Source organism: Gopherus evgoodei, chromosome 18 (genome assembly GCF_007399415.2).
Source record: "Gopherus evgoodei ecotype Sinaloan lineage chromosome 18, rGopEvg1_v1.p, whole genome shotgun sequence".
NCBI lineage: Eukaryota > Metazoa > Chordata > Testudines > Testudinidae > Gopherus > Gopherus evgoodei.
Window position 1 is genome coordinate 7,900,515 of NC_044339.1, and position 27,263 is coordinate 7,927,777.

Genomic DNA, 27,263 nt, shown 5'->3' on the forward strand with positions numbered 1-27,263 from the left:
TTATAGATACTGATCAATTTACTTTTATTTAGACAACCTGCTCTCCGCAGAAATGACCTCATATTCCTCATCCTTTCTGCCTGCACTCTTCCACACGTAACAACTGTGGACCAGTTTCACAGTTAAAAACAAGATCTAGTTTGTTATAGCATCTGGTTATCCGATCACATCTCAGCCAAACATAAATCAATAAGGCTTCCTCCAAGACAACAAAGCCCTTTGCTTCATGTGCCAAACTGCAACCATTTCAGTACAAAAGAGGTTCAGAACCAATGTTAGCACTTAATGTCCCGAGTTACAAATAATTGTAAAAACGTATTCCAATTTAAAATTAGATACTGAATATTACCACATACCAAGCATGAGCATCCTTGATACATGGAGGGAAAACAAATTGCAGGCTTCTTTACTCCTGAAACTAAGTTTAAAAATATTGTGATTTAAGTTATCGCTTAGCTGTTTGGCAAAATACAATAAAAGGTGGGATGTTTTTAGATGCAACTTCACAGCATCTCTCAAGTTTGCTAAGTCCTCTGGAATATTTACTTTTTTACCAGAGAAAAACTTTCCCAGAAATATCCAATCGATGAGGTCTGTGTTGTGCAACCATTTGAAAGATTAAAAAGCAGAAAAGGAACATACAGTGCAGTCACAATAAATAAAGGACATGGAGACCTTAGTAAGCATCATCTTTCCCTGAACTCCTTCCCCATTGCTATAATTTACTTAAAAGGTTTGATCAATCAGTCCTGAATTTGCATGCATTATTGTGTTAATATTCTCTTGGCTAACTTACGAACATCCCCTCTTCCCATGCCCCCCTTGTACAGTAGCTCGCATTTACAAAACCTAGCTTTCCAATCAGAGCTGTGGTGAATCTAGGGTTCTCCTCCAAGAGTTCAGTAATGGTTGGGGTAGGGAAGAAGTAAGCCATCAACTGGTCTCAAAGTGCACCCCAGAAGTGGGGGAGAAATACATCATTAGTATTTTGATATCAATCTTAGCTAAAGTTGGGGAAGGTTTTTCATGGAAAGTGATGTGATCTTAGCGCTTTGAAAGGGGAAAAAAAAAAAAACTGTAGAAGATTTTTTCACACTGATTCAGTGAAGTCCTGGACAGATGGCTGTTCCTTTGTAGTCTCGTTAATTCCCTGCCATTGGATAGAATTCTTCCCAGGTGAAGCATATTTTTCTTCCACTGGCAGCTCCTCCCTTCAATGTTTCCAGCAGAAATGTGATATAAATACTTGCCTCCATCACAACGGTACAATTTAGAACATATAATTAAACCCAGTTGTGGTGTGCACACCAGCAGATGATCAGCTACTCAGAATCCCAGCCAGCCTGTTCTCCAGCCTCACCAGTGCCCTCAGTGTTCCCTTCACCCATGTGCTTATCGCCATGCACGGTTCAGCAGCTTCACCTGAGCAAGTCTCTTTGTAATCATAGTGGCAAAAACCAGTCCAAAAAGAACACTACTTATCAGCACATAGTCATAGTCATCTTTCAGAACATCAAACTGCTTGGATGGATAGACTCTGGTTTGGAAGATGTCCAGGCCATACGCAACAACCTAAAAGAAATGAGACCACCAGTTGTTACAGCAGCTTCAAGCAGAAATCCAAATACATTAACAAAAGATAAGGCTACACTTTCCGTGACTTCAGCCCCACCAGCTGGGAGCTGCAGGGTCCTGCCGCTTCCCACAGCAGCACGGAGTGGTAGTGTGCCCCCCACAAATCCCCAGGTGCCGCAGTGGGGAAGCGGAGGTCCCCCGCAGCTCCACAGGTGCCATGAGGGGCAGGTGGGCCCTAGAGCTCTGAGCCCCCATAGGTGGTGGGAGCCCCCAAAGCTCTCAGCCACCCCGCAGCTGCCCAAACCCTTCCCATTTTATCAGGGATATTTTTAGTAAAAGTTAGAGACAGGTCACAAGCTTCCACGAATTAATCTTTATTGCCTGTGACCTGTCCCTGACTCTTACTAAAAACATCCATGACAAAATCTTAGCTCTAATAAGAGGCCCCTTTCCTATAGTTCTGATCAAGCAAAACAGTTCAGGAAACCATTAAGCAATGACTTATAACAAGGCTTGAAGTTACATACTTTCCCTGAAAGGAGGTGTGATGGCATACTGTTGTATCCTGCATCATACTTTACAAAAAGAAACCCTAATCTAGACTCACCAGGCACGTGGACTCTAAGCCAGAAGGGGCAGTGTAAATCCCTCTCATTCGGGATATGGTTTGATTGTAGTTGATGAACCTCTCAGCATGGATCTGGACATCTGGGGAATATGGAATCAAATTTTCTTCCCTAAAAGACATTTGAGAGAGAGATTAAAACCCAACCAAACGCAGCACAGTGGGTAAATCCCTAAGCAGCCTGTTATCTGGAACTCAAGTCTGGTGATACAACATTAGAATCTTTATACAGATAATTTAGTCATTCACACATGGTGCCTGGTAAAGGCTATTAGGAAGAGGGAGACAAACTGGTAGCCCAGAACATGCTGTAATTAGGGTAGTGTCCACCTCCTTCTAAAGTCTGAGAGACCAACCAACCAGGTTCAAGGCCATAGGAATAAATCAGTTAAAGTATCACTCTAAAAACCATAGATAATTATGTAGAATACTAGTCACTAGTATGATCCTAACAAGTGCTTTTTGACAGCCCTCTGGACTACCATGTTACCGACTAATGTATTCACACCTGGACTGGCAGTAAAGCAGTCCAATGGCCAAAGACAACAGCCTCTCTAAATTTAGAGTAAGAATTACTTGGAATCTGGCCTGACAGAACTGATAAATTAATCTACTCCAGACTAAAAGTATTAAAACACTCAGCCTTCCCCCTTTTGGCAGGTGCCTGGGAACAAGGATTACTGCCGCAGCATTTTGCTTACCTGCTTTGTTCTGTAGGGATCTCTGGGCGTCGAGGATCCAGCAGAGCCTTTGGAAGGGAGAGAATTGCCCCAGAGGGAAGCCCAACTGCACATTAAAAAAAAAAAAATCATCTCTTAGAAGTGACCATTTCTGACCGCACTCTGATGGCTAATCCAGTAGTCCTCCTGAGGCATGCCAGAGAGAGCGTGCCGAGTCCACTAGTCAGTGACGATAGAGGGAGTGTGGAAGCAAGCAGAGGGCTAGGCTGAATACTGTTGTTGCTCTGAACCAGGAGTCAGCAACCTTTCAGAAGTGGTGTGCCGAGTCTTCATTTATTCACTCTAATTTAAGGTTCCGCATGCCAGTAATACATTTTAATGTTTTTAGAAGGTCTCTTTCTATAAATCTATAATATAGAACTAAACTATTGTTGTATGTAAAGTAAATAAGGTTTTTAAAATGTTTAAGAAACTTCATTTAAAATTAAATTTAAATGCAGAGCTCCCCGGACCAGTGGCCAGGACCCAAGCAGTGAGTGCCATTGAAAATCAGCTTGCGTGCCGCCTTCGGCACCCATGCCATAGGTTGCCTACCCCTGCTCTAAAGGCAGCTCACGAGTGATAGGCGAAGGCACAGCCCATGCAGACAGCAGCAATGTCTGAATGCACACAGAAGACAGCAGCATGCACCACGATTTACGTCCAGGGAAGGGCTGTAGCTGCACTATTTCTTCAAATCACAGGCTAACTTTAACAATATACTTTTCTCTAACACAGCCCCAGGGACCGTCATGGCTGATGATTGCCCTAGATACTGTAGTGACCTTTTCTTTAATACAAAATTTGACACACATGTAATCCAATCCCTCCACCCTGCCCTAACCCAGTTCTTACTGAGCAAGTGACGGCTGGTGATGCCACGTTCAGTGATGGTGGCCTCCATGGCACTGATGGCAGATGGGAAGATATAAGACTGCTGGAGGACCTGCGGCAACAGTGGGCGGTCAAGGGAACTGAAGGCTGTGGCATTATACTGCTCCGTCCCTTCGTACAGCTCCAGCACAGTGAACTCATTCCGGCGTGCCTTAGTATTCCAGTACTGGTACTGAGACAAGAGGGGAAGACACTGTTCAGGAGGGCAGAGCAGAATGCTCCAGCACGAGTCAATTCACACGGAGGGTAGCTGGACAGTCACTAGCGTGGAGTCGGGGAGCGTTCCCTGGGCAGCGTAGGCAGTTGCCTCCAGATCTCAAATCTGAAGGATTACAAGCAATAACTTTTCCTTACCACCACCCAGTTCTCTGAATGGACAATGTGGACGGGTCCCTTTGCTTTCTTCTGCACAGAAGAGTGGATGATCCGGCCTGTGACTCCATCAATCAGATAGATTCCAATGAAGGTGCGTTCATGGTGCGTATCCGTGCTCTCCGTTACCACTGCCAGCAGGTTAGGGTTCAAAGACTATAACAAGGACAAGGAAAGAAATGTGGGGAAGCCCCTACTTTATAACCATTGTGCCAGAGGCAATCTGAGGTCTGTTAACAGCACAAACCATCAGGACAGATTTATAATCAGTCGCAGCTGTCATGATATCCCCATGGTTTTTAACAGCTGTCTGAAAACATTTATAGAGGAAAATTTCCTCTGCCAAAATTCAGCTTCTCCTGTCTTCCAGTAACGTTTAGAAACACTGATGTGTATGCAGAAACTTGGCACCAATTGTCCTATCTTGGGTCAGGACTCAGGACCAGCAGTGCTAGAAATGGACTTTGACTTACAAAGCTGTGCTCCCCAATTAGAAGAGAAAAGAACAAAAGTTTTGTCAGACACTTGTTTTAAAATCTTCCCCAAAGGCAGGTGCATTGATATGCAATACTTCACTTGCAATATCGCCCACCCGGACAGTCAGCTCCTCCAACTTGGGATGCTCCACCTCTTCTTGCTGGGATGCAGTTCTTTGGAAGAATGCAGCAGCCAGCGACATCCTCCTGAAAACCACGCTCAATGGTTCTGTAAATCACTTGGTCTCTGCTTACCTAGGGTCATTAATCTCCAGTCCACTTCCAAACCAATCTTTCAGCTGGAAGCTCACAACACCACTGCCTGGCTAGAACTGTTTGATGGAGGAGGACCACCACTGGCAAGCATGAGAGGGAGAACAGGACCATAGCAAATCCAGGATTAGTTCCTTCTGGTAAAAGGCCTGGACAAGTGTGGATGCATCCCAGGATGGACATGAAGACTCATTATTTTTTCCCACCCCTTCTCCCCCTTTCTCTTGACCTCAGCATTGGTCTAAAAAAAGGATCAGGAAGACAATAAATAGCAAGTTAGACTTGCTACCATTGTTGCTAATATATGGGCTGCTCTATAAAGCTCAAAACGACAGCACAGCTGGCAAAAACATTTTCCAACCAGTTTAAGTGTTGCTTTTAAAACACGCTTAGTGTCTACAAGCCCCGGAGGTGGGTATCAGCTCCCTGATGCTTCCATGCCAAGTTCCATGGAAACCTTCGGATATAGCTCACAGCCACCAAAGCTCAGCTAACAAGGTCTGCAGTACCTTATAGAGGACGCTGCGATCACCCATCACACGGCCTTGGGAGTGTACATGCTCATTTGATCTTTTCCCCTTCACAATCACTATTCTCTGCACTTCAGTTGGGATGGTCATCTGCCAGCTCTCCTCTGTTGTCAGATCCTACAGCGGAATCAAGACGCAAAATAAGGTTTCCTGACCCTCTGAAAGAGACAATCTCCATTTACAGGACATAAGAGAGATTCCCCCTAGAACAGAGTGGTGCACTGGGTGGGAGCACCAGGGCTTCAGCGCCAGGCTGCTCTTGGCTTCAGCTCCATGGAGGGGGCCCAGAGCTCAGTGTTTCAGCGGTGAGGGCCCTCACAGCCCCCCAGTTGAGAACCGCTGATTCAGAGGATCAGCAGAACAGGTGTCAACACTTCTGACCATTGTCTAGGGCAGCCGAACTAGTTCTCAGAATAAGCAATAGAGTCTTGGGGAGCTAGATGGGAAGGGTTACTTGAACTACTATGCTCTCATCTTGTCTCAGCTCCAAAGTGCATCTGAACAGGGAAATACGGGAGAACTGCTCCCTCTTATGGATTCTCACCAAACTGGAGGATGGAGACATGTCTGGATTCTTCACTAAAGACTACTTATAACTATGAGTTTACAAAGATTTTAGGAAGCTTTTGAGAACTAGCAGAAGTCTATACCCAGCTGTACTTCTTATACATCAAACCAAAATCCCATACCATGACAGCAAAGATCCACCATACATACACTCTGTGGGATGAACACGTCACTTCTTACATAGCACAGAGCATCTTCTGTACCTTTAGCAGCCGGAAACCAGAGAGTCTGCCCTGTTCAGCATCCACTATATAAAAAAAGATGGAGTGGGCGATTTCCTCTAACTGGCGGAGGATGTTTTTAGTTGCTGGGAAAGCTGTAACCTGGGAAGATAAAGAAGAGTTTAAACAAAGACATTAGTTATCAATTTTTAATCTCACATATATAAGTACACTAGTCCAGTTAACCTTACTGGGCCCAATTTACTATAGATGTAAATTCCACTGATTTAAATGGCTTGAATTAAGGATGAATTTGGCAAAACAAGAGCAGAGGCACCCTGGGTAATAGGGAAGCTAACACTACCCTTCCCTGTTCAATATATTCTTGCCAGGCAAAAATGTAAGCCATTTACCATCCACATAAAGAGGTCTATAGGGAATCTGCGCTGGGGAGGGGACTGTGACCTGTGCTTGAAACATAGCTTCCTGGTCTGTAAGCCAGCCACTTGCTATATTTTACCTCTGCACCGGGAGGCCAAAAAGAGGGGTAGAATCAATTTAGTGCCGACTGAAAATTTAGCGTTTGTTTTAAAAACCATGGGGGGGGGGTTTCAAATACAAACATGACTAAATAGGTTCTCGTGACTTTCTCTTTCAATTGCAATGAAAATAGTCCGGTTTGGGATGCAGCTCTTACCTGCAGACGACGACTTTGGTTTCATGGTACAAGCGAAATGAAACGGAAGAGGTAAACAAAGCGCAAGAACAACAAAGAGCAAGTTAGATTTTAAAGTTCCTGTGTTAATCTAATGGGGTTATTAGTGACAAAGAGGAGGAAGTGGCTTTAAATGTGTGTTTTATCTTGATGAAGTCCCTTGAAGTCAGTCTCGTTCCCTTTGTGGACTATGACTTGACAACGTTCTTATTTCTTGCCTTGACAGGGAGATATTTATCCTGCAGATGGAGATTGTTTTGCCCTAGGAACAAAATTACCTTGTATTCATCATCAATCAGAAGTAGCACTTTGGCATAATCTTGATCCATGATGGGCAGAAGCAAAGACTGAAGAACTGGACGCTTCAGAACAGGGGGAGCCACCTGACTCCACTTCCCAAAGATGGGGTTAAAGACATAGAGCGAGCTCATTTTGGTCTCCTGAAACAGACAACAGGATGGGAAACTAGTTAGGGAAAACTCAGAGAAGGATCTTCTAACATATGAAGTTACCTGCTGGCTTGGTTTATACACCTCTACCCTGACATAACGTGACCTGATATAACACTAATTCGGATATAACGCGGTAAAGCAGCGCAGGGGGAGGGGGCGGCTGTGCACTCCGGCAGATCAAACCAAGTTTGATATAATGCGGTTTCACCTATAACATGGTAAGATTTTTTGGCTCCCAAGGACAGCGTTATATCGGGGTAGAGGTGTATTTGGATTTAACTGTCTACACCTCCTTTCTCCCTTCACTGTTCTCCTGACCCTACAGATGATTACGCTGTGCACTCAAATCACCTCATCTCTGCTGATCCCATAGCGTTGACATAAGATGTATAAAATTGTAATGAGATCTTACCATGGCCTGTCCAGAATGTCACCAAAATAAGTAAGAGTGTTTTTATTTTCTGTGGAGTATATACTGTTGCGTGAACAGCAGAGGGAAAGCCTTTCCTATTTAACTAGCATACACAGGCCCTGACTTTCTACTTCATGTAGTGGACAAAGCAATTAGGTGAATGATTTTTTTTGTTGTTGTCGTTTAAAGCATTTAAAAAGCAAATCTGAAAATTTTTAACATGGTGGATTTTTCACTACAGGGAGGTAAAACCAATCTGAGGTGTGTGTGTGTAAGGGACTCACCTTGTCCTTAACAAGCAGCGTACACTGTGGAGGGTGCGGGAAATGGGCCGTTGTTCTCTGGACCATCAGTTTAAAGGAGGAACCAGGCCTCACGTTCTGTAGGTATTGCTTCCATAGGATGGTGCCAGAGCTGCTTTCAATACCAAAGAGCTGAAGCAGAGAGACGAAAAGAAAAGCCAACATATGTAACAGCGTGTCTTTCACATCTACATGTTGCATTCCGCTTTGGGTTCCCTCCTCCACTACAAGATACTCTGGTCTCCTGATACCTTTCTCACCACAGCCTCAGCACTGAATCCCCCCTCACCATTGCCAGGACGGTATGCTCCATTTCCAGGAATGGCTTCTAGTCCCTGCCCTCCTCACCTTTCCTGCAGCAGTGACCATCACCATCATTTTCTGTAGGTTGAACTCATCTCTTGCCAAGTTGTCGATATTGATCTCATTCTTAATCTGGCTTCGTGGCTTCCTGGCATCATAGAACATCTTCCAGAGATGTGCAGTCCAGGCCTGCAGCAGGATCAGCTGGGAGGAGAGGCGCTTCAGAAACATCCCCAGCAAGCCGTCTGCAAACAAGTCAGTGACAACGGTTAGCACAACAAGCAGTGGTACAACGCAGGGGAAACATACACACAGCACAGCAAAACAGACCACTGCCTCAGCCTATAAAAGTCACGTGCTGCCACACATGTATATATTAAAAAAAATTCTGCCTCACCTTTCATGACACCTGGATCATATTATATCTCATTATCATCATAGAAGCTCCTTCGCCTACCAAGCCTCTAAATACACACTGCCATATCCCACTTCAGGAGGCACTCTGCTCAGCTCAAATCAAGCTTTCCTGCAAGCTGCAACACTTAGCGTGTGTAGAGTCTCTTCCCTATCACTCCAGCAAGTACCCAACTAAAACAAATGGGTGTACTTGATCTTACGCCTCCTGCTTTCACTTCTCGCGTAACAGAGGAGCCACCTTTACGAAGAAGCACCTTGGCAACTGAAGTCTGAATTGACTTCCTGTTAGAAGCCATGTCCTATGCTTAATCTATCTCTTTTCTGAGAAAGAAACCAAACAGGGAGGACAAAGATCCACCAGCAAAGGCTGTCACAAAAGAGAGGAAAGGAACTGCATGTGATTCTTTGGGTTACCTTGAATGGCTGGATCCGGATGGCAAGAAAGACAATAAAGGCAATTATATTTTAGTCTTCAGGGTAAGACATTACAAGATAATCGAACAGAAGCATTTTGATAAGAGTGGGCAAGCCGGCTGTAATTTCCCTATCACTCTCTGTCTGTTATACCCAGAGGGATATGGAAAATCTCTTAGTAGAGCTTTTATGTGTGGTCTAGTTTTAGAAGGAGGATGCAAAAGTTAGAGAGACTACGCCAAAACCTGGAAATCAAGTTTATTTTAGTTCATTTTGGTCATACTGTCTGCACAAGGAATCTGGGATGAGAGCTCACAGCTTTCGGGAGAGGGGTACTGAAACTATACAAGCATGAAAAACAAAAAGCAAACAAACATAAAACTAGACCCCTGCAGAAGTTCAACTCTATTCGTAGTGGGGCCTAAGTTCCCTGTAAGCTGTGCGACTGCGCAGCAGCCTATTTAGCACCATGCAGGCACTCAGGGAACCTGCCCAGCTGGGACCTGCTGCAACCAGGAGAGGGGTGCCCCTCCTCCGGCCCTAGTCCCAGACCTGCCATGGCCAAGGAAGGGACGGCCCGAACCTGGCTGTGGCCGGTGCTAATTGGCCCAAATCCTCACACCAACTCAGGCACTGTTTGGTTAGGTGCTGCTGCGAGGAGTGGGCTGCTGGGGGAGTCCTCTCTCCCCGCCATAGCCCTGGAGCACCATCCTACACCCCAAACCCTCATCCCCGACCCCACCCCAGAGCAGCACCCCTCACCAGCCCTGATCCCAGCCCAGAGCCCACACCCTTTACCAGCCCAGAGCCCCTGAGCTCCAGCCCCACCCCAGAGCCTGCACCCCAACCCGAGCCCCTTCCCACACTCCAAACCTCTCAGCCCCACCTCCACCACATGAATTTTGTTATGTGCACTGATATGAAGGTGACGTGTCACACCTCACCTCCATATTGGTGCACATAACAAAATTCATTCCACACATGGATGAGAAAAATTAGAGGGAACCCTGAGTGAGGTCCTGGCTATTACCTGCTTTCTTTCCGAATTCCCCTTCCAACTCAGCCTGGGCACCCGTCAGAGGTAGATCCACCATCTCCAAGCTTACCACTTCCGCCAAAGACTCCTCCCTGCTCCACAGAACTTTTCCTAGAGAGATACAAAGAAAAGGCAACCTAGGCTGATTCAAAAAAAAGAGCAAGTGCAAGTGCATTTCCTGATCTGTGCTGCGTTCATTCCTGAGCGCAATCGGGAGACAGGAAGATCTTACAAATCCAGTCCCTTTAAATAGATTGAGAGCTCTACCCCTAACACTTGGGACTGAAGGATCTTCTGTTTGGTCTTCACAAAAGTAAACAGCTGCTTAATAAAATTGCAAAATGCCACATTTCTGAAGCAATTTGGATATCGACATTTACTGTCTCCTACAATAATGAACACATTGGTGTTTAATCACTAACAACCCCCCTCACTTTATTAAACAAGAGACAGTGTTGAAAGAACATACCCATGACTTGAGCATTGAAGGGCTTGCAGAAGGGTTGCAGTCATCAAAAGTTTAAAACAAAAAACCATGAAGTTCAATCTCTAACATTCTTGCAAGGCCTCAAAGACTCAAGCAACAGAAATGGACTCTTAACTCCCCCCTAAAGTTTAGCACCATATTTCGTCTGAGGAATTTCCCTTCTTTTCAAAAAGGCATCAAGGAATAACTGCTACAGGTCCCTGTTCTGTAATAAGTTCTGCGGGGGCAGAACCCTGAAACCCTGCAGAGCCTCACTAAAGCCAACAGGCTGTTGTTTCAACAAAGCACATCGCAGGATCGGATTCTCAGCTCTGGTAGTGAAGGAAAATTCAAGTTGTGGGGTGAGGGATATTCCTGGTCTTCTCACTTCTCTATGGGATTTAGCTCAGGAAAGAATCTGCTTGGCTGGACACAATTGCCCCCGAATGTGCACTACTGAAGGTGCCAGGAGAGGATACACTATAGACCAGGGTAACCAGCCAATCTGGTTCCAATTTACCTGGCTGCTGGAGGAACATGAGCATGTGATCTTCTGTTTGCACCAGCGCTCGGTAACCCACAGAGTCATCTTTCTTCAAAAAGACCTGGATATAGAGCTGGAAAAGGGAGACGAGGAAAGAAGAGATGATCAGGATTATAACCTCCTGCCCTAGACAAGCAAGATACAATTCAAAGGTGAGAAGAGGAAAGGATTTAAGATCATTGTTACATTTAAGATCCTAAAGCACTGGTTCTCCACACGCAGGCACTTGTGGCCCAATCAGCACACACTATGGCCCATGAGACATCCTCAGGGCCACATAGGTAGTATATATATTGTGTGGATGCGGCCCACATAACACAGAGAGCTATATGCAGCCCAGAATGGTAAATTGGCTGAGTACCACTATTCTAAAGCAACAAAAAGATGACGTGCTACCTTCAGGGGTACACTTCACAAACCCAGAGGCAGACCAGAGTCTGGTTTCATACAGCAACTCTCATACTTCAGGTATTTTAAAGCACTGAGAAAGACATCAGCAGTGCCAAGACCACACTGGCAAATGCAGCAGCTATTCTGTGCTTGGCAATATTATTCTATGATGTCAAGCCCTCCCCTGCTATATGAGGTTCCACCCATCTGCTAGCATTGGCCTGCTAAACCCAGGGTTGTGAGTTCAATCCTTGAGGGGGCCACTTAGGGATCTGGGGTAAAATCAGTACTTGGTCGTGCTAGTGAAGGCAGGGGGCTGGACTCAATGACCCTTCGGGGTCCCTTCCAGTTCTAGAAGATAGGTATATCTCCATTATAAATCCACCCTTGCCCTGCCCTTACAGCCAAGCTCTATAAACCCAGGGATACACAATGCCACCATATCTGAATCAAAAACATCATGGGTACATGTGGTGGTCTTCTCACTACCAGCAACCCCTTCAAGTCACCCAAAGAGCTCTGACCAGCCCTGCCAGTCAGAAAAGGTTGTCATAAGTGAAGCACTTTTCATCTATAGATCTTGTGTTTTACACAAGTGGGTAAATTTCACTAACCCCCTTTTACAGCTGGGGAAACGGATGCAGAAAGATGAAGCGACTTGGCCACGGTCAAACAGCACTTTGTGGTAGAGGCACGTAGACGCCAAATCTCCTTGACTCCCAAACTAGTATCCTACCCAACCTTAAATCGGGGCTTGTCTGCTTGGCTGCAGCAAAAAGGTTGATAAGCCTCAAGATACAGCCAAGCCTGATGTAAAGAGAAACTCCATGCACTCATCTCTGACCACTTTCAATGACAGGAGAGAGGCTCCTAACTTACCTGCTCGGGCCTGGCACCGCTCTGCTCTAAGCTGAAGGTAATCGTGGTATCCAGCAGTCTTTGCCCAGTCTCAACCAAATACAGGTTAATATTGTAGCTGTTGTTGGGGCAGGCTAAGAATTCCTAGAGCATTATAAAATAAAAGATAAGCTGACAAAGACACATAATCTACTTACATTGCGTTTTTCATCACAAATGATTCCAAAGTGCTGTATACAATAAACTATTTACAAGGATCAATTCACCCACCACAGAAATGCAAGCATTTCTGGAGCACAACACAACAGCTGCTTAACAGAACACAAACAGCACACCAGTTTGGGACAGAAAACAAATTCTAGGTGACATTCCCATCTGCACGTGCTTCCATGGAGTAACTACTATAATTCTGAGCCCATTTGGACAGAACACAGCAGAGGTCTATGATGCCTTTCTTCTGAAGATTTCAAAGCACTTTACAAACAATTATTTGAGTGTCAGCGCTCCTGCAGGGTAGATGGTATAGCACACATTAAACTGCAGGGTAAACTGAGGCACAGAGACTACACAACTTTCACAAGATCACACAGAAAGTCAATGGTAGATCTGGGAATAGAAATTAGGAGTCCTGGCTCCCAACGCCCTGTTTCAAATACCAGGCAGCTCTCTCTCCTAACTACACAGCAGCACTGTTTCTGAAATAAACTTTGAAGTTCAAAATGCAGTTTTCCATTTTAAGGTGGGGAAATGGGTGTCTAAACGGAAGATCTGTTTCTTTGTAATGCTGTGAGGGTAGCATGTTCATCCAGTTCCATACAGTTTCACAAACTGAATAGTTTTAAGATGCTTTTGGATAAAGTTTCATGGAGCTAATGCAAAAATATGATTCTCCAGAGTAACAGTCTGTCCCACTCCACCATTCAGCCTTCCAAACCCGAAAGAAGGGAATAGCCTGTTAATTGCAAAGACTGCCTACAATTCCTGACAACAAGCTCCTTTCCATACCTGTCTATGGGAACGTCCGAAAGTGCTGTCTGCCTTATCAGAAGTTCTAGATTTCTGCAATGAACATGGGAACAGAAAGAGAACTGGTGAGCATGACAAAGGCACGGAAAACATAAGAACATTAAGCGTCTAACAGGAACAAGTTCTGCCTCCCTGCTCAGCAGCTGCAAACTTGGACAAATGATAAGTGGTATTGAAAAATGAAGTGGTCAGCTGAATACCTCCTCTCACAAGACTTTAGGTCACTGTTACAATAAAACCTCAGAGTTACAAACACCTGGGGAATGGAGGTTGTACGTAACTCTGGACAAAAAGTTATGGTTGTTCTTTCTAAAGTTTGCAACTGAACACTGACTTAATACAACTTTGAAAAACTTTACTATGCAAAAAGAAAAATGATAGTATTAACCATCTTAATTTAAATGAAACAAGGGCACAGACAGTTTCCTTCCCTTGTCAATTTTTTAAAAGTTTCTCTTTGTTTTAGTAATTTACATTTAACACAATACTGTACTGTATTTGCTTTTTTGTTTGTTTGTTTCTGCTGCTGCCTGAATGCATACTTCCGGTTTCAAATGAGGGGTGTGGCTGACCGGTCAGTTCGTAACTCTAGTGTTTGTAAATCTGAAGTTCTACTGTATATGGAAACTGTCAGGTCAAACATAGCCCAAAATGTAGGTTGTGTGAAAATACCTTATACAAAACCTAACCAATTAAAATATGTCATGATTTTTTTCCCCTCTCTATCCCAATGGATTTTTAAAACTCCCCTGTAGCATTTGCAACACAGATTTTGCAGCATGCTAAAAGGGATGGTGGGTAGGGAGGGAAGAGATAGTGCACGCATGGAGGGAAGCTGTATCATGGAGCAGTCTGATGCCACTATTAGTTTCTTCAGAATGGAAGTTTTCTTGTTTTATGTTTCTAGCCCTTTGGGTTGTTATGATAACCTTCCAAATGAGACCTGAAGTAGTGCTGTTTACCTGTCTCTGCAGACAAGCAGCCTGCTCCACTAGCTCAGAGAGGCTGAAATGACCATATTCATTACAGCAGGGTATTTGCTCTGAAGCCAATAATCAATATTGTTTAATTCATGCTTTTGGCAGGAATATCCAGCTACCCTAAGGCTGTCAGTGGAGTGCTTTTCCCCCACTTTATCTCATCCCCTAGCGCTAAGTACAGGAGAACCTGAAAATGAAAGTGAATGGGAAAGTGACTAAACAGAGTTGAAACTGACTAGGATCTTTCATTCCTCTCCATTTGAAAAATGAAGAACAAATAGCATTGGTTCCAAAAAGAAAATGGATTTTGTTTTAATTCTTTCATTTTTAATAATCTTTGGTCTTAGTGAGAAATGGGTGAGGACATTTGGTTATCAAAACAGTGCAAAAGGTAGGATTTTGATTTTTAAAATGATAGTGTCTAGTCACCCACCACCGTATGAGCTAATCAGCAGACTTTTCTTCCCAACACTAAGGTATTTATTTCGCTAACGGCCTGTCTACGCAGGGTGGTAAAGCGCATTAGAGGGATGTGATTTGCAGAGCTCTCTAATGTGCTGTGTTCCAACTGCCCATGTAGACCCTGCTGGTGCAAACTAAAAAGTATTGAGTTTGTGTTAACGTAGTAGTGACTATGTTAACACAAACCTAGGTACCTTTTAGGTCATGCCAGCAAGGACTGCACAGGGTAGTTAGAGTGTAGCACGTTGGAGCACTCTACCTCTAATGTACTTTGTCGTGTAGTGTAGACAATCCTTAAGAGTCATCTCGCTCTGTATATTCATTGCACCACGGTCCATCTTGAGTTTGCTCAATACTCAGCAGCTCTACAGATGCTTGCATACGGATAGTCACAACAGATGAAATCTTGGCCCCATTGACGTCAACAGACGTTTTACCATTGACTTCCATGGAGACTGAATCTTGTGCCCTAAGGTGTTTAAGTCCAGGTAGTACATTCAGTCTGACAGTGGTAGAACACTGCTCTTTGGTGGCCCCTCAAAACCTTTATAACAATAAAAAAGCAATACAAACTAACCAACTAAAAAAACCCATAAGTTTTTAGAACTAGAAGCAAATCTGAAATTTCCATTGTGCAACTGACTAACCACTTCATTCCTGCAGGTCAGGACAGAAGCCACAGTCTTCTCCCCAGTTGTTGCAAAGTTCACCAAAGCTGCCTGAAAAACAGGGTGGGGGAAATAAGAATATGTTTGCGCAAAGGAATTAATTCTCATTTGGTTTAGAACAATGTCAGCCAAATTCCACCAGGTCAGTTCATTATCAGCATAACAAGCAATTCTGACAGACTGAAGGACTCTGGTAAGTTTCGCTACAAGGAAGAGAAGCAACCTCTGGTACAACCACTGAAGAGACGGTTCACGCTGGGGTCCAGTAACCTTTAGCATTTCATCATTGACCAGTCAGAAGCCTGGCAAAATTCCAGACATGCCACTGAGGTGATTTTCACACTAGCATGCTCTGCCTGAGTCTTTGGAGTTGAGGACTAACTAATTGTTATATATGAAAGATGAAAGTCGGGAGCATAAGAGATGGAAAGCTACCATCAAAGAAAGGAAGACAAGAACCTAATGGGGAAAAGGTGCTCTTTTCCATCGCTAGTTTCTAAAAACCTATTAGGTCATTGAGCCCATCCCCAATTGGCCAGTCTCTTGTAGACAATACTGCACTGAATCTGAAATGGTCATTTCATGTAATTCCGGTCCACTAGAACTACCACCAGCAGTATTAAATGTACTACAACCACTGGTCACTTAGGTGCTTTCTAGCAGCAAATCACCACTTGACTCAGCACAGACCCTGCATTAGTTAACTCACACCTTGGTGAGAAATGTCAGAAACTGGATCCTCCTGAACTGATATTAAATAGTTTAACTGCTGCTGTACATAGGTTCAACCAATTCTATAGAAAGTATAAACTTGAGCTTCAGCAGCTAGTTCATAATGCTTAGTGCATGCTTTACGAAGGGTCTGGTTCTACTGGTGGATGGAGCCAGCCAAGCAGTCAATTCACTGAATTTCTGCTGTAGTTCATCTCTTCTATTCAGAGATCTGCAGTTGTGTTCATTCTGTTTACCTGCTGGAAGTCCCGGACGAGGCTTAGCAGTCCCTTTCTGTACTGCAGCAGTGTGAAGTGACTTGGAGCCAGCTGCAGGAAGAACTGAGCCCGTGAAGCACGAGCAGGATTGGGCTGAGTGGGTAAAATCCTGGGCTGGAAACTGTCAGCAAATTCTAGGTCAAGGGCCTGAGAAGAACAAGCAGCAAACATGGCAAGATGGGAACTTACTACGCAATTTGATCAAACACATCCCTTTCCTCACTAACAATACAACTTTTATAAAGGGTTAGTCTATATCTGATTGAACATGAAGACATCGTGTGGAGGTCTGGGATGCAGGATGGACTACTTCCCATGATACGACAAAAAACAAGATTTAAATAGCTGAAATCATCACCCCATAAGCAACCATTATATGGAAGCGATGTGATCTCCCCTTCCCTCCTCCAAATTAGTCTGATATCCACTTACATGTGTGACTATTTCAGGATCGCTCACCTGCAGTGGGATCTGCTTCATTTCTTGCTCAGTCTCCAGGGATAAAGCATAGAGTGACTGTGTGTCAGAGTCCACACACACCAGCACTGCCTCACCCACCACACCACAGACACCACTTAGGCTCTTCATCCAGGGGGCTGCCACTCTTAGCTGCAGGGCAATAAAGGGAGAGAGGCAGTTGGAAAACTCCACAAAGAAATTCTAGAAAGAGCCTTGATTGTGTCCATTTGCAAGGGGCCTGTATCAGCCAGTGTGGGATATCAAAGGCTTAATGTTACATTTCACTTCTAAACTTAGTCACACTAACAAAGGCCTGTGTGAAAAGCAGAATCCCATTTATCAATGAACTGTGGCTCTTCTCCATGGGATACCCATAAAGCCAGGATTTTGTAACCCTGGGTAAACTGCCACCCAACCTGAGATTACCCAGGTTGATCTCAATTTTACTGTGTTCTGCCAGCCCTGTGTCTGGGAGATGCAGTTGTGAAGTCTCCTTCCAGGACCATGAGACATTCCATGGAGACAAGATGACATTTTGACCTATGTGCCAGCAATGCAATTAACTTCCCTAAACATCACAGGGAATTTACCCAGATGGGAGCTTTTGTTAAATTGGATCCACACTAGAGCCAGCCTGGTAATGAGCTGAAACCATGCATCAATGTATCAGTTCTACCTGTTTTGTAATTTCGCCATCTTCTACGCTGAAGGTTACAATGTTCAAATGGCTTCGAGGAGCAACTCCAAGTGCACGTACTACCCCGGTTCCATACGAATACACCAGCTGGTACTGGGTATTCTCACTGCAAGAGGAGAAGCAGCAATGAATCACCTTCTCTAATAGTTCCCAGAGCTACCTGTAAAGCCCCCGCTCTAGCAGCCTATTCACTGTCATCACGGGTCTCCCAAGGAAAGACCGGGTGCATCAGCCAACAGGAGAATTTTTGCCCATCAACACAAATAAATGTTTTAGGGACTCCTCCCCTTCAGCCATCGCCTCCTGCAGTTAAACACATTGAAAACCCAGAGACAGTATTGATGAAGACGACTTATTGGGTCATTTTGTCCATCTTCCCTTTAACCTTCTCAGGCCAGTGCAGGATAGTAGGTGTCTCAGGCAACAGGACTTCCTCCACTTCTCTTGGGAGGCTATTTCACAGATTCACCATTAGAAAGTTTTTCCCCTATCAACTCCACCTCCTCCCTTCAGGTAACCTAGTTTCATCCTCCCTCTCCCACTGCCCTCAGTCACTGGAACATGGTCAGGTCTCATTTAGCAATCACTGTTTAGCCTAGTTGTAACTATTTAGTAGTTTTAATCTTCCTTCAGAAGTCAATCACATTAGAACATTCTTGTATATTACAAGAGGACTCCCACACCTGAGTGGGCCCCTGTTTTCTGACTGGAAGCTGCTACTAATAGCACAAACTGGTCTGTTCAGGTTAACATACTTAGTTTATTCGTAGATTGCTTTTTCTCCGTACGAGATGTCATCTCCTGACCTATTTTGTTCCACAAACCTAAAGGACTCACTCAGGAATAGCTACTACTCTTTAAATTCACACTCTATCTTAATCTTTGAAGTGTAGACGAGCCCTAAGATACCATGTGATCACTTTACCACAAGTCCACGTTAGTACCATACAGTGCATAAATCACAATGCTGTCAGTAGGTCTGTAATTTGCCTGCACTAAAAATCAGTAAATAGAAATGGATGTGCTCCTGTTTTTATGCACAGGAAGACCTTCTTCCCTGCCTCCCCCCAGTTACCACTCATATTTTCTCTTCATACCGTGAAATGCAAGGTCCCCCTCCCAAGGAGTCTATATTGTCATATGTGCAGGAAATGGATGCAACACCCCGAATGAGATACTATGCACAACATTTTCAAAAGCAAAAGGGTCCTCTCCCCCTTAAGACAAGTTTGAGAGTCAGTGATCTATCCTTAGTTTGGATTTATACCTGTCTGGTAAATGCTCCACCCATTTCTGGTGGCCGTTGGAGAGGTAATGAAGAGAAAGGGCAGCCTTCTTCAAGACAGCCAAATATTTCACGGTGTCCTGGAACCCCACCAAACTAGCCATCTGGAAACTAAGCACAGGTCAGAGACAGAGGGTGAGACGATAATACTTACAGAGACTTTACCCAGCTTGTGGAGTCATAGCAACACTAGAATTATAGACAAACAGCCCTGCTCTTCTCCACCCTGGTAGCTGGCGCAACACACACATTTTTCTTAAAAATAGCTACTCTTACCTAGACAGAGTTAATATTGTGCGACTAAACCACCATAACAGTTCGCACTGACTGGAGCTCTAACTGCTGATCTCTGCGGAGAGGGCAAGGATGGGACTGAAGACCAACCATCCCATCAAGCCAAAGTGGCATCTCCGGGTCCAGAATGGTGCACACAGACAGGGGAAGCTTATGCATAAGTAACAGATTTCAATCTTCCACCTCCAATAAATGTAGGTTATGTACAACACCCCCCCACACACACACACACTTCAGCACTGCAAAATAGTCAAGAACATTTATCAGCCCAGATACAAAATGTAACCCACTATTCACTTCAAGCGAGAATTTTGCATGGTTACAGGATATAGCATTAGTCCTGTGTGTGATAAATGACTGCAAAATTCAGCACCTCTATGATGTTCCCACAAGAGTTACTTTATGACCCTCATAGCAACAGTAACTCCTCACTTAAAGTTGCCCCGGTTAACGCTGTTTCATTGTTACGTTGCTGATCAATTAGAGAACATGCTCGTTTTCAAGTTGCGCAATGCTCCCTTATAATGTTTTTTGGCAGCCACCTGCTTTGTCCACTGCTTGCAGAAAGAGCAGCGTTAGAGCTAGTGGGGGGCTTGGAACCAGGGTGGAATGGCACCCCCGCATCAGCTCCCCACTCCCCTAAGTTCCCAGTGCGGCATCCGCCCAGCAGGCTACCAATTGCTGGGCAGTTCAGCTGCCCCTCCCCCAGCTGCCATGTGCTGCTCCTGCCCTCTGCATCGGACCTGCTCCCAGGAGCCTTCTGCTTGCTGTGCAAGGGGCTAATGTCAGGATGTCCCCCTCCCTCCCCCTACTTTACCCATTTCCACAGAGACATGGACAGGGCTCAGGACAGAGGGAGCTTGCTGGCAGCAGCTGCTGTCTCAACTTGCTGATCTACTTAAAAAGGCAATGTACTTAGACTGGGGTCAGCCTACTTAAAGGGGCAATCCGCGTGTGCCTGTCTCTCTCTGCCATTCCTCCATTCCTGCTGCCTTGTAGAGTGCGAGGCTATGTTAACAATGTGTTAACCCTTGAGGGCTAAGCCAAGTGCTAGTTCATCATTTACCATTCTGCTCCTAGGAAATATCCCACCCTCTGACTTCACCACCTCAGGCAAGCTTCACAATCATCATAGCTGTGTACAGTATTAAATGGTTTGTTTAAAACTTATACTGTGTATGTGTGTGTATATATAAAATATAGTCTTCTCTGGTGAAAAACATTTCCCTGGAACCTAACCCCCCTATTTACATTCATTCTTATGGGGAAATTGGATTCGCTTAACATCATTTCGCTTAAAGTAGAATTTTTCAGGAACATAACTACAATGTTAAGCAAGGAGTTACTGTAATTGACATTGTCCCTAAAACACGACTACACACAAGGAAGGCAAAATTCCCCTCTCCAAAGGGTAGAGAGAGACAGGCCACTGAAGATTTCCCACCTGCCAGTGTCCAGTGACGTCTCCCAGTTCAGCCCTCCAATGTTTGTCTCCCAGGAACGCAAAATGTGCCCGCCATTAGATAGAGTGATGGCATCTGGCCGGGAGGAGAGAATAACAAATCAAATATTTTTATATAGTTTTTTTTAATTCAACTCCCTGCTCATCCTCCAGGTCACTTGCTCTTCCATTTATGGATAGAACATTACATATCAACCACTGTCCAGAAGACATCTGGTCTGCTTCAGAGTTAGGAAGGTCATTTTATTTGTATAATGTGCAGAGGATTTCACGTTTTATAGTTCACCTGTACTCTTAGTATTAGGAGTCCAGAATTCCTAATGTCATGCACAGTCACAAAAAAAATCTTTGTGTAGCCATGATCCTGATAGCACCAAGCGGTAAATTAAACAGAGCACACAAGCAGGAAATTATCCTCATGTGTCTAGAAGAGGACAGGCCAAGGAGTAAACGACACAATCTTTAACACTGCACCTGTGTCCACTACAAGCTCACCATGACTATTAGCTCTAGCAAATTTAGCCCTCTGTCCAAACCTGGCTGGATGTCTGTAATAGGAATGAACGCTCATCACGCAGGAAAGGCTAAATGCTTTGCTTACCCTGTCCATGAATCAGCATGGCATCTACTGCTCCTTCAGGAGTCCCCTTGTCCACATGACGCCACACTGAAAGGAACAAGGAGTAAAGTGGGAATGACTTTTCCCCCTGAGGTATTTCATGCTGAAGAAAGGTATCAACTGGAAGTGCCACAGACTGACATCCTCTGTCTAACCACAGGCCAAGTACTGTATAGATAGTGGCAATGCAAGCTTCCCCAAAACGGCCCTTCCAATGTGCCTCAATTCTTATCCAGCACGACCACCTCTAGGGATGGGAGAGGAATTCAGTGTTCATGCCCCAGTCAGTTTTTGGTCTCACTGTATTGGTCAAGTACAGACTAGTCATGCCAGCACCTAACAAGTTTATACTTGAAAGTAGGAAATGAAGCCACTAAGCCTGAACAAAATTAAATAAAATTGATAAGAATATTTTTAAAAATTCCTTGTCTCCAGGGAAAATAAAGTCATGTCTAGTTAACCACCCCGCAACCCTTAAAATGGACTATGGGCCAAAAGTTAGCTTTGGTGTAAGCAGGAGTAACTTTTAATGTATGACAGGGTTTAATTTTGGTCCCGTGTGCATTAGTTCCCACACAAATGGCAGATCCCGAGTCATAAAACAACAGTTCACTCACAGATTTCTCCATTCCTGGAATTCAAAGCAGCCATCACATTCTTCTCAGTAGCCACAATAAGCTTCTTGGAGCCCTGTGAAGCTTCCAAGGAAGAAAATTTGAGTTTTCCCACATACTGCTGCCTCCTAAGGAACAGGAAAATCAAAGGAAGTGTGAAAAAAGAACACTTTCCACTTAACCTACTGAAAAATAGGGAAAGGGTGATTAAAATTAACATAGGTGGACAGAACACAAACGATATGGTGGCACTAGCTGCAACTATTAAAGACTGACAGAGGGCAACCACAACACTACTATAATTCTTTTTTGGTGGGGGGAGAGGGATCTGAATGAGCAAGGAATTTTGTGATATTTTGGAGCTCAATGTCAAATCTGCTTCTAGGAAATTCACACAAAGAAAACAAAGTGTCTAATATTCTACATTTATTGACAAGAAATGAAAAAGATGAACTATTGCACTGCAGTATAACCAGTCTCATTCTTGCATCTTCACTAAATACTACCAAAGCAAACAATGTATTATCATCAATGAAAAGAGCTGCCATGCGCTGCTTCTACTGAGTCGGCACCTTGCACAGAGGAAATCCCTGGTCTTCACAGCTCTTTTGGGGCCATATTAAATTCTTCCCTGAGCTCTCTGCATATTGGGTAGCATCAACTGATTTCTACCATCTGACCCACAAACATGCAACTGAGAAGAGACATATAATAAAAGTTTATTAATAATACCTAGCTTTTATACAACACTTTGCATCAGTAGACCTCAAAGCCCGAAGGACATAAACATCCTTATCCCCACTTTATAGATGGGGAAACTGAGGCACCTGATAGATTACATGATTTACTCAAAATCACTCAGCAGGACAGTGACAGCCAGAATTAGAACCCAGGTCTCCTGAATCCCCATCCATTGCTTTACTCAGTAGGTCACATCAGAATTGGATAACTTTGCTGGAGAACGTGTCTCAGGACACCATGGATGTGAAATGAGCACTCTGAAAGAGACTGGAAATAAATAAATATCTCTGACAACCTGCAAGAGCCCATATTTACAATATCCAAAATGGGACTGTGTGTTTATATGGATATCAAGAATATCCAGAGTCGTCATTATTAATAAAAACAAACATTAAGAACACAAAAAAGGCCATACTGAGTCAGACCAAAGATCCATCTAGCCCAGTATCCTGTCTTCTGACAGTAGCCAATGCCAGGTGCCCCAGAGGGAATAAATGGAACAGGTGATCATCAAGTGATCCATACCCTGTCACCCATTCCCAGCTTCTAGCAAACAGAGGCTAGGGACACCATCCCTGCCCATCCTGGCTAATAGCCACTGATGGACCTACCCTCCATTAACTTATCTAGTTCTTTTTTTAACCCTGTTATAGTCTTGGCCTTCACAACATCCCCTGGCAAAGAGTTCTACAGGTTGACTGTGTGTCATGTGAAAAAATATTTCCTTTTGTTTTAAATCTGCTGCCTAGTAATTTCACTTGGTGACCCCTAGTTCTTGTGTTGTGAGAAGGAGTAAATAACACTTCCTTATTTACTTTCTCCACACCCGTCATGATTTTATAGACTTCTATTATATCCCCCTATTATTCCAAGCTGAAAAGTCCCAGTCTTATTAATCTCTCCTCATATGGCAGCCATACCATAGTCCTAATCATTTTTGTTGCCCTTTTCTGAAACTTTTTCAATTCCAATATATCTTTTTTTGAGATGGGGCAACCACATCTGCACGCAGTATTCAACATATGGGCATGCCATGGATTTATACAGAGGCAATATGATATTTTCTGTCTTATTATCTACCCCTTTCTTACTGATTCCCAACATTGTTAGCTTTTTTTGACTGTCGCTGCACACTGAGTGGATGTTTTCAGAGAACTATTCACGACTCCAAGATCTTTTTTGCATGGTAACTACTAATTTAGACCCCATCATTTTATATGTATAGCTGGGATTATGTTTTCCAATGTGCATTACTTTGCATTTATCAACATTGAATTTCATCTGCCATTTTGTTGGTCAGTCACCCAGTTTTGAGAGATCTTTTTGTAGCTCTTCAGAGTCTGCTTGGGACTTAGCTATCTTAAGTAGTTTTGTATCATTCTGAAAGGGATGTTAAGCCTCAAGGTTCATGTCTGCCTGCTGCACGGTTCTTACTCCTTCCTATAAACTGGCTACTGTCAGAGACAAGACTTTGAACTAGATGGACTTTGAATGTGAGCCAATATGACAATTCCTATATTCCTTTGTCTTTTGGTTGAAAACCACTGCTGTGCAAAGGTCATTTTCTTCCTCCACAGTGAAATGAGAATCAGAAATTGACATCCTCAGCTATCCCTTAGAAAAAAGAGAGACAGGGAGCAGCTTCCTGAAGCAAAGGGCTCTAAATCCCAGGCAGGAGGATTAATACCCGATCAGCTAATGCACCTTTCCGATGGCCAGCGCAGGCCTGTTCCCTACAGATGTTTCCATGGCTGGGGCTCTTACACAGCCATGGCAAGGTTGGGGGATGCATTCTCCCCCAGAGATACCAGCGCCCATGACAGTGACGCAGGCAAGCCAGCTCAGGGCCAGGGACAGAGCTCAGAGCAGGCTCCTGCTCACCTCGCAAAGCTCAGCTCAAAAGCTGCAGCAGTTCTGCACCCGTCAAACCCAGTGTGACAACTGGGTCAGACTCAGGCTAAAATAGGGTAATGCTCAGGACTTGCTTTTCCTCCAGCTCACCCAGACACAGCCCCCATTGCCCGAGACATCAGTAGGGGAAAAAGAGCTGCTCAGCCTGCCCTCCTCGGGGTCGGAGAGGAGGATTCCCAGCCCCCCACCCCAGAGGACAGTGGGGGGATACCCAAACCCAGGGGACGGTGGGGAACTCCACCTGAGGGCACGGAGTTGGGGGGGAAGAAATCATCAGACCTCCATCCTAGGTGACGGTGATGCCCAGCTCAAGGCAACAGTGTGTGTATGGGGGAAGATCCCCAGACTCCCACCCCAGGGGACGGTGGGGTGGATGCCCAGCCCAAGGGAAAAGTGTGTGGGGGGGAGATCCCCAGACTCCCAGCCCAAGGGAACAGTGTGGGGGGGGATGCACAGACCCAGGTGACGGGGGTGAGGGGGCTGCCCAGACTCCCAGCCCAAGGGAACAGTGGGGGGGGGGGAGATACCCAGACTTCCACCCTAGGTGACGGTGAGGATGATGCCCAGCCCAAAGAAACAGTGTGTGGGGTGGGGAGATCCCCAGACTCCCAGCCCAGGTGACGGTGGGGGGGATGCCCAGCCCAATGGAACAGTGTGTGGGGGGAGATCCCCAGACTCCCAGCCCCAGGGAACAGTGTGTGTGTGTGGGGTGGCGAGATCCCCAGACTCCCAGCCCCAGGGAACAGTGTGTGTGTGTGTGGGGGGGGAGATCCCCAGACTCCCAGCCCCAGGGAACAGTGTGTGTGTGTGTGGGGGGGGAGATCCCCAGACTCCCAGCCCCAGGGAACAGTGTGTGGGGGGGGGAGATCCCCAGACTCCCAGCCCCAGGGAACAGTGTGTGGGGGGGGGGGAGATCCCCAGACTCCCAGCCCCAGGGAACAGTGGGGGGGGGAGATCCCCAGACTCCCAGCCCCAGGGAACAGTGGGGGGGGGAGATCCCCAGACTCCCAGCCCCAGGGAACAGTGGGGGGGGGAGATCCCCAGACTCCCAGCCCCAGGGAACAGTGGGGGGGGGGAGATCCCCAGACTCCCAGCCCCAGGGAACAGTGGGGGGGGGAGATCCCCAGACTCCCAGCCCCAGGGAACAGTGGGGGGGGGGAGATCCCCAGACTCCCAGCCCCAGGGAACAGTGGGGGGGGGAGATCCCCAGACTCCCAGCCCCAGGGAACGGGGCGGGGGGGAGATCCCCAGACTCCCAGCCCCAGGGAACGGGGCGGGGGGGAGATCCCTAGACTCCCAGCCCCAGGGAACGGGGCGGGGGGGAGATCCCTAGACTCCCAGCCCCAGGGAACAGTGGGGGGGGAGAGATCCCCAGACTCCCAGCCCCAGGGAACAGTGGGGGGGGAGAGATCCCCAGACTCCCAGCCCCAGGGAACAGTGGGGGGGGAGAGATCCCCAGACTCCCAGCCCCAGGGAACAGTGGGGGGGGAGAGATCCCCAGACTCCCAGCCCCAGGGAACAGTGGGGGGGAGAGATCCCCAGACTCCCAGCCCCAGGGAACAGTGGGGGGGGGGAGATCCCCAGACTCCCAGCCCCAGGGAACAGTGGGGGGGGGGGAGATCCCCAGACTCCCAGCCCCAGGGAACAGTGGGGGGGGAGATCCCCAGACTCCCAGCCCCAGGGAACAGTGGGGGGGGGGAGATCCCCAGACTCCCAGCCCCAGGGAACAGTGGGGGGGGGGAGATCCCCAGACTCCCAGCCCCAGGGAACAGTGGGGGGGGGAGATCCCCAGACTCCCAGCCCCAGGGAACAGTGGGGGGGGAGATCCCCAGACTCCCAGCCCCAGGGAACAGTGGGGGGGGGGAGATCCCCAGACTCCCAGCCCCAGGGAACAGTGGGGGGGGGAGATCCCCAGACTCCCAGCCCCAGGGAACAGTGGGGGGGGGGGAGATCCCCAGACTCCCAGCCCCGGGGAACAGTGGGGGGGGGAGATCCCCAGACTCCCAGCCCCGGGGAACAGTGGGGGGGATCCCCAGACTCCCAGCCCCGGGGAACAGTGGGGGGGGGGGAGATCCCCAGACTCCCAGCCCCAGGGAACAGTGGGGGGGGAGATCCCCAGACTCCCAGCCCCAGGGAACAGTGGGGGGGATGCCCAGGCCCCCACCCCAGCGGACGGGGGGATTAAATACCCGGATGTGGCCCAGCACCCACCAGTCGAACTTGCCCACTTGATCCTCGTAGACCGCGGCCGCCAGGGGAGCCAGGAGCAGCAGCCACGGCCAAGCCCCGGCCGTCATGGTCCGAGCCCGGCAACTGCTCCGACTCCGAGCCTATCCCGACAGGCAGCGCGCCGGCTGCCCAGAACGGCCGCGAGGCGGGGCCTCGCCCCCAGGGGCTGCCCGCTGAGCGCCTGAGTGGGGAAAAACAAATCCTCTCCCGGGCAGAGTCAGTTGCTTGTGCTGGAACTAAGGGCGGCGAAAGGGGCATTCTCCTCGCGGAAAGGGGCGCGCGGGGCCGGCTGTGGGGAAGGGATTACCCCAGCGAGGGCAGCTTTG

General features: G+C 46.4%; 1 protein-coding gene across 3 annotated transcripts; it reads right to left on the reverse strand.

The window, feature by feature from the left end:
- On the reverse strand, positions 1-27,044 carry EMC1 (ER membrane protein complex subunit 1). Of its 3 annotated transcripts, XM_030537521.1 has the most exons (24): positions 26,920-27,044; positions 22,060-22,184; positions 21,425-21,490; positions 20,806-20,899; positions 19,050-19,178; positions 17,762-17,888; positions 17,086-17,235; positions 16,606-16,773; positions 15,617-15,688; positions 13,507-13,560; positions 12,523-12,645; positions 11,230-11,326; positions 10,238-10,354; positions 9,208-9,216; positions 8,422-8,621; positions 8,056-8,205; positions 7,186-7,347; positions 6,235-6,354; positions 5,444-5,581; positions 4,168-4,341; positions 3,775-3,985; positions 2,902-2,986; positions 2,183-2,312; positions 1-1,572 (listed from the first exon to the last, which is right to left on the reverse strand). In XM_030537521.1, exons 1-24 carry the CDS (start codon positions 27,003-27,005, stop codon positions 1,393-1,395), a joined length of 2,967 nt encoding a protein of 988 aa, XP_030393381.1. In that variant the 5' UTR covers positions 27,006-27,044; the 3' UTR covers positions 1-1,392. The 3 variants fall into 3 exon arrangements, with proteins under 3 accessions (XP_030393381.1, XP_030393383.1, XP_030393382.1); XM_030537523.1 differs by lacking the exon at positions 13,507-13,560; XM_030537522.1 differs by lacking the exon at positions 9,208-9,216.
- Between the last annotated feature and the right edge of the window lie 219 nt (positions 27,045-27,263).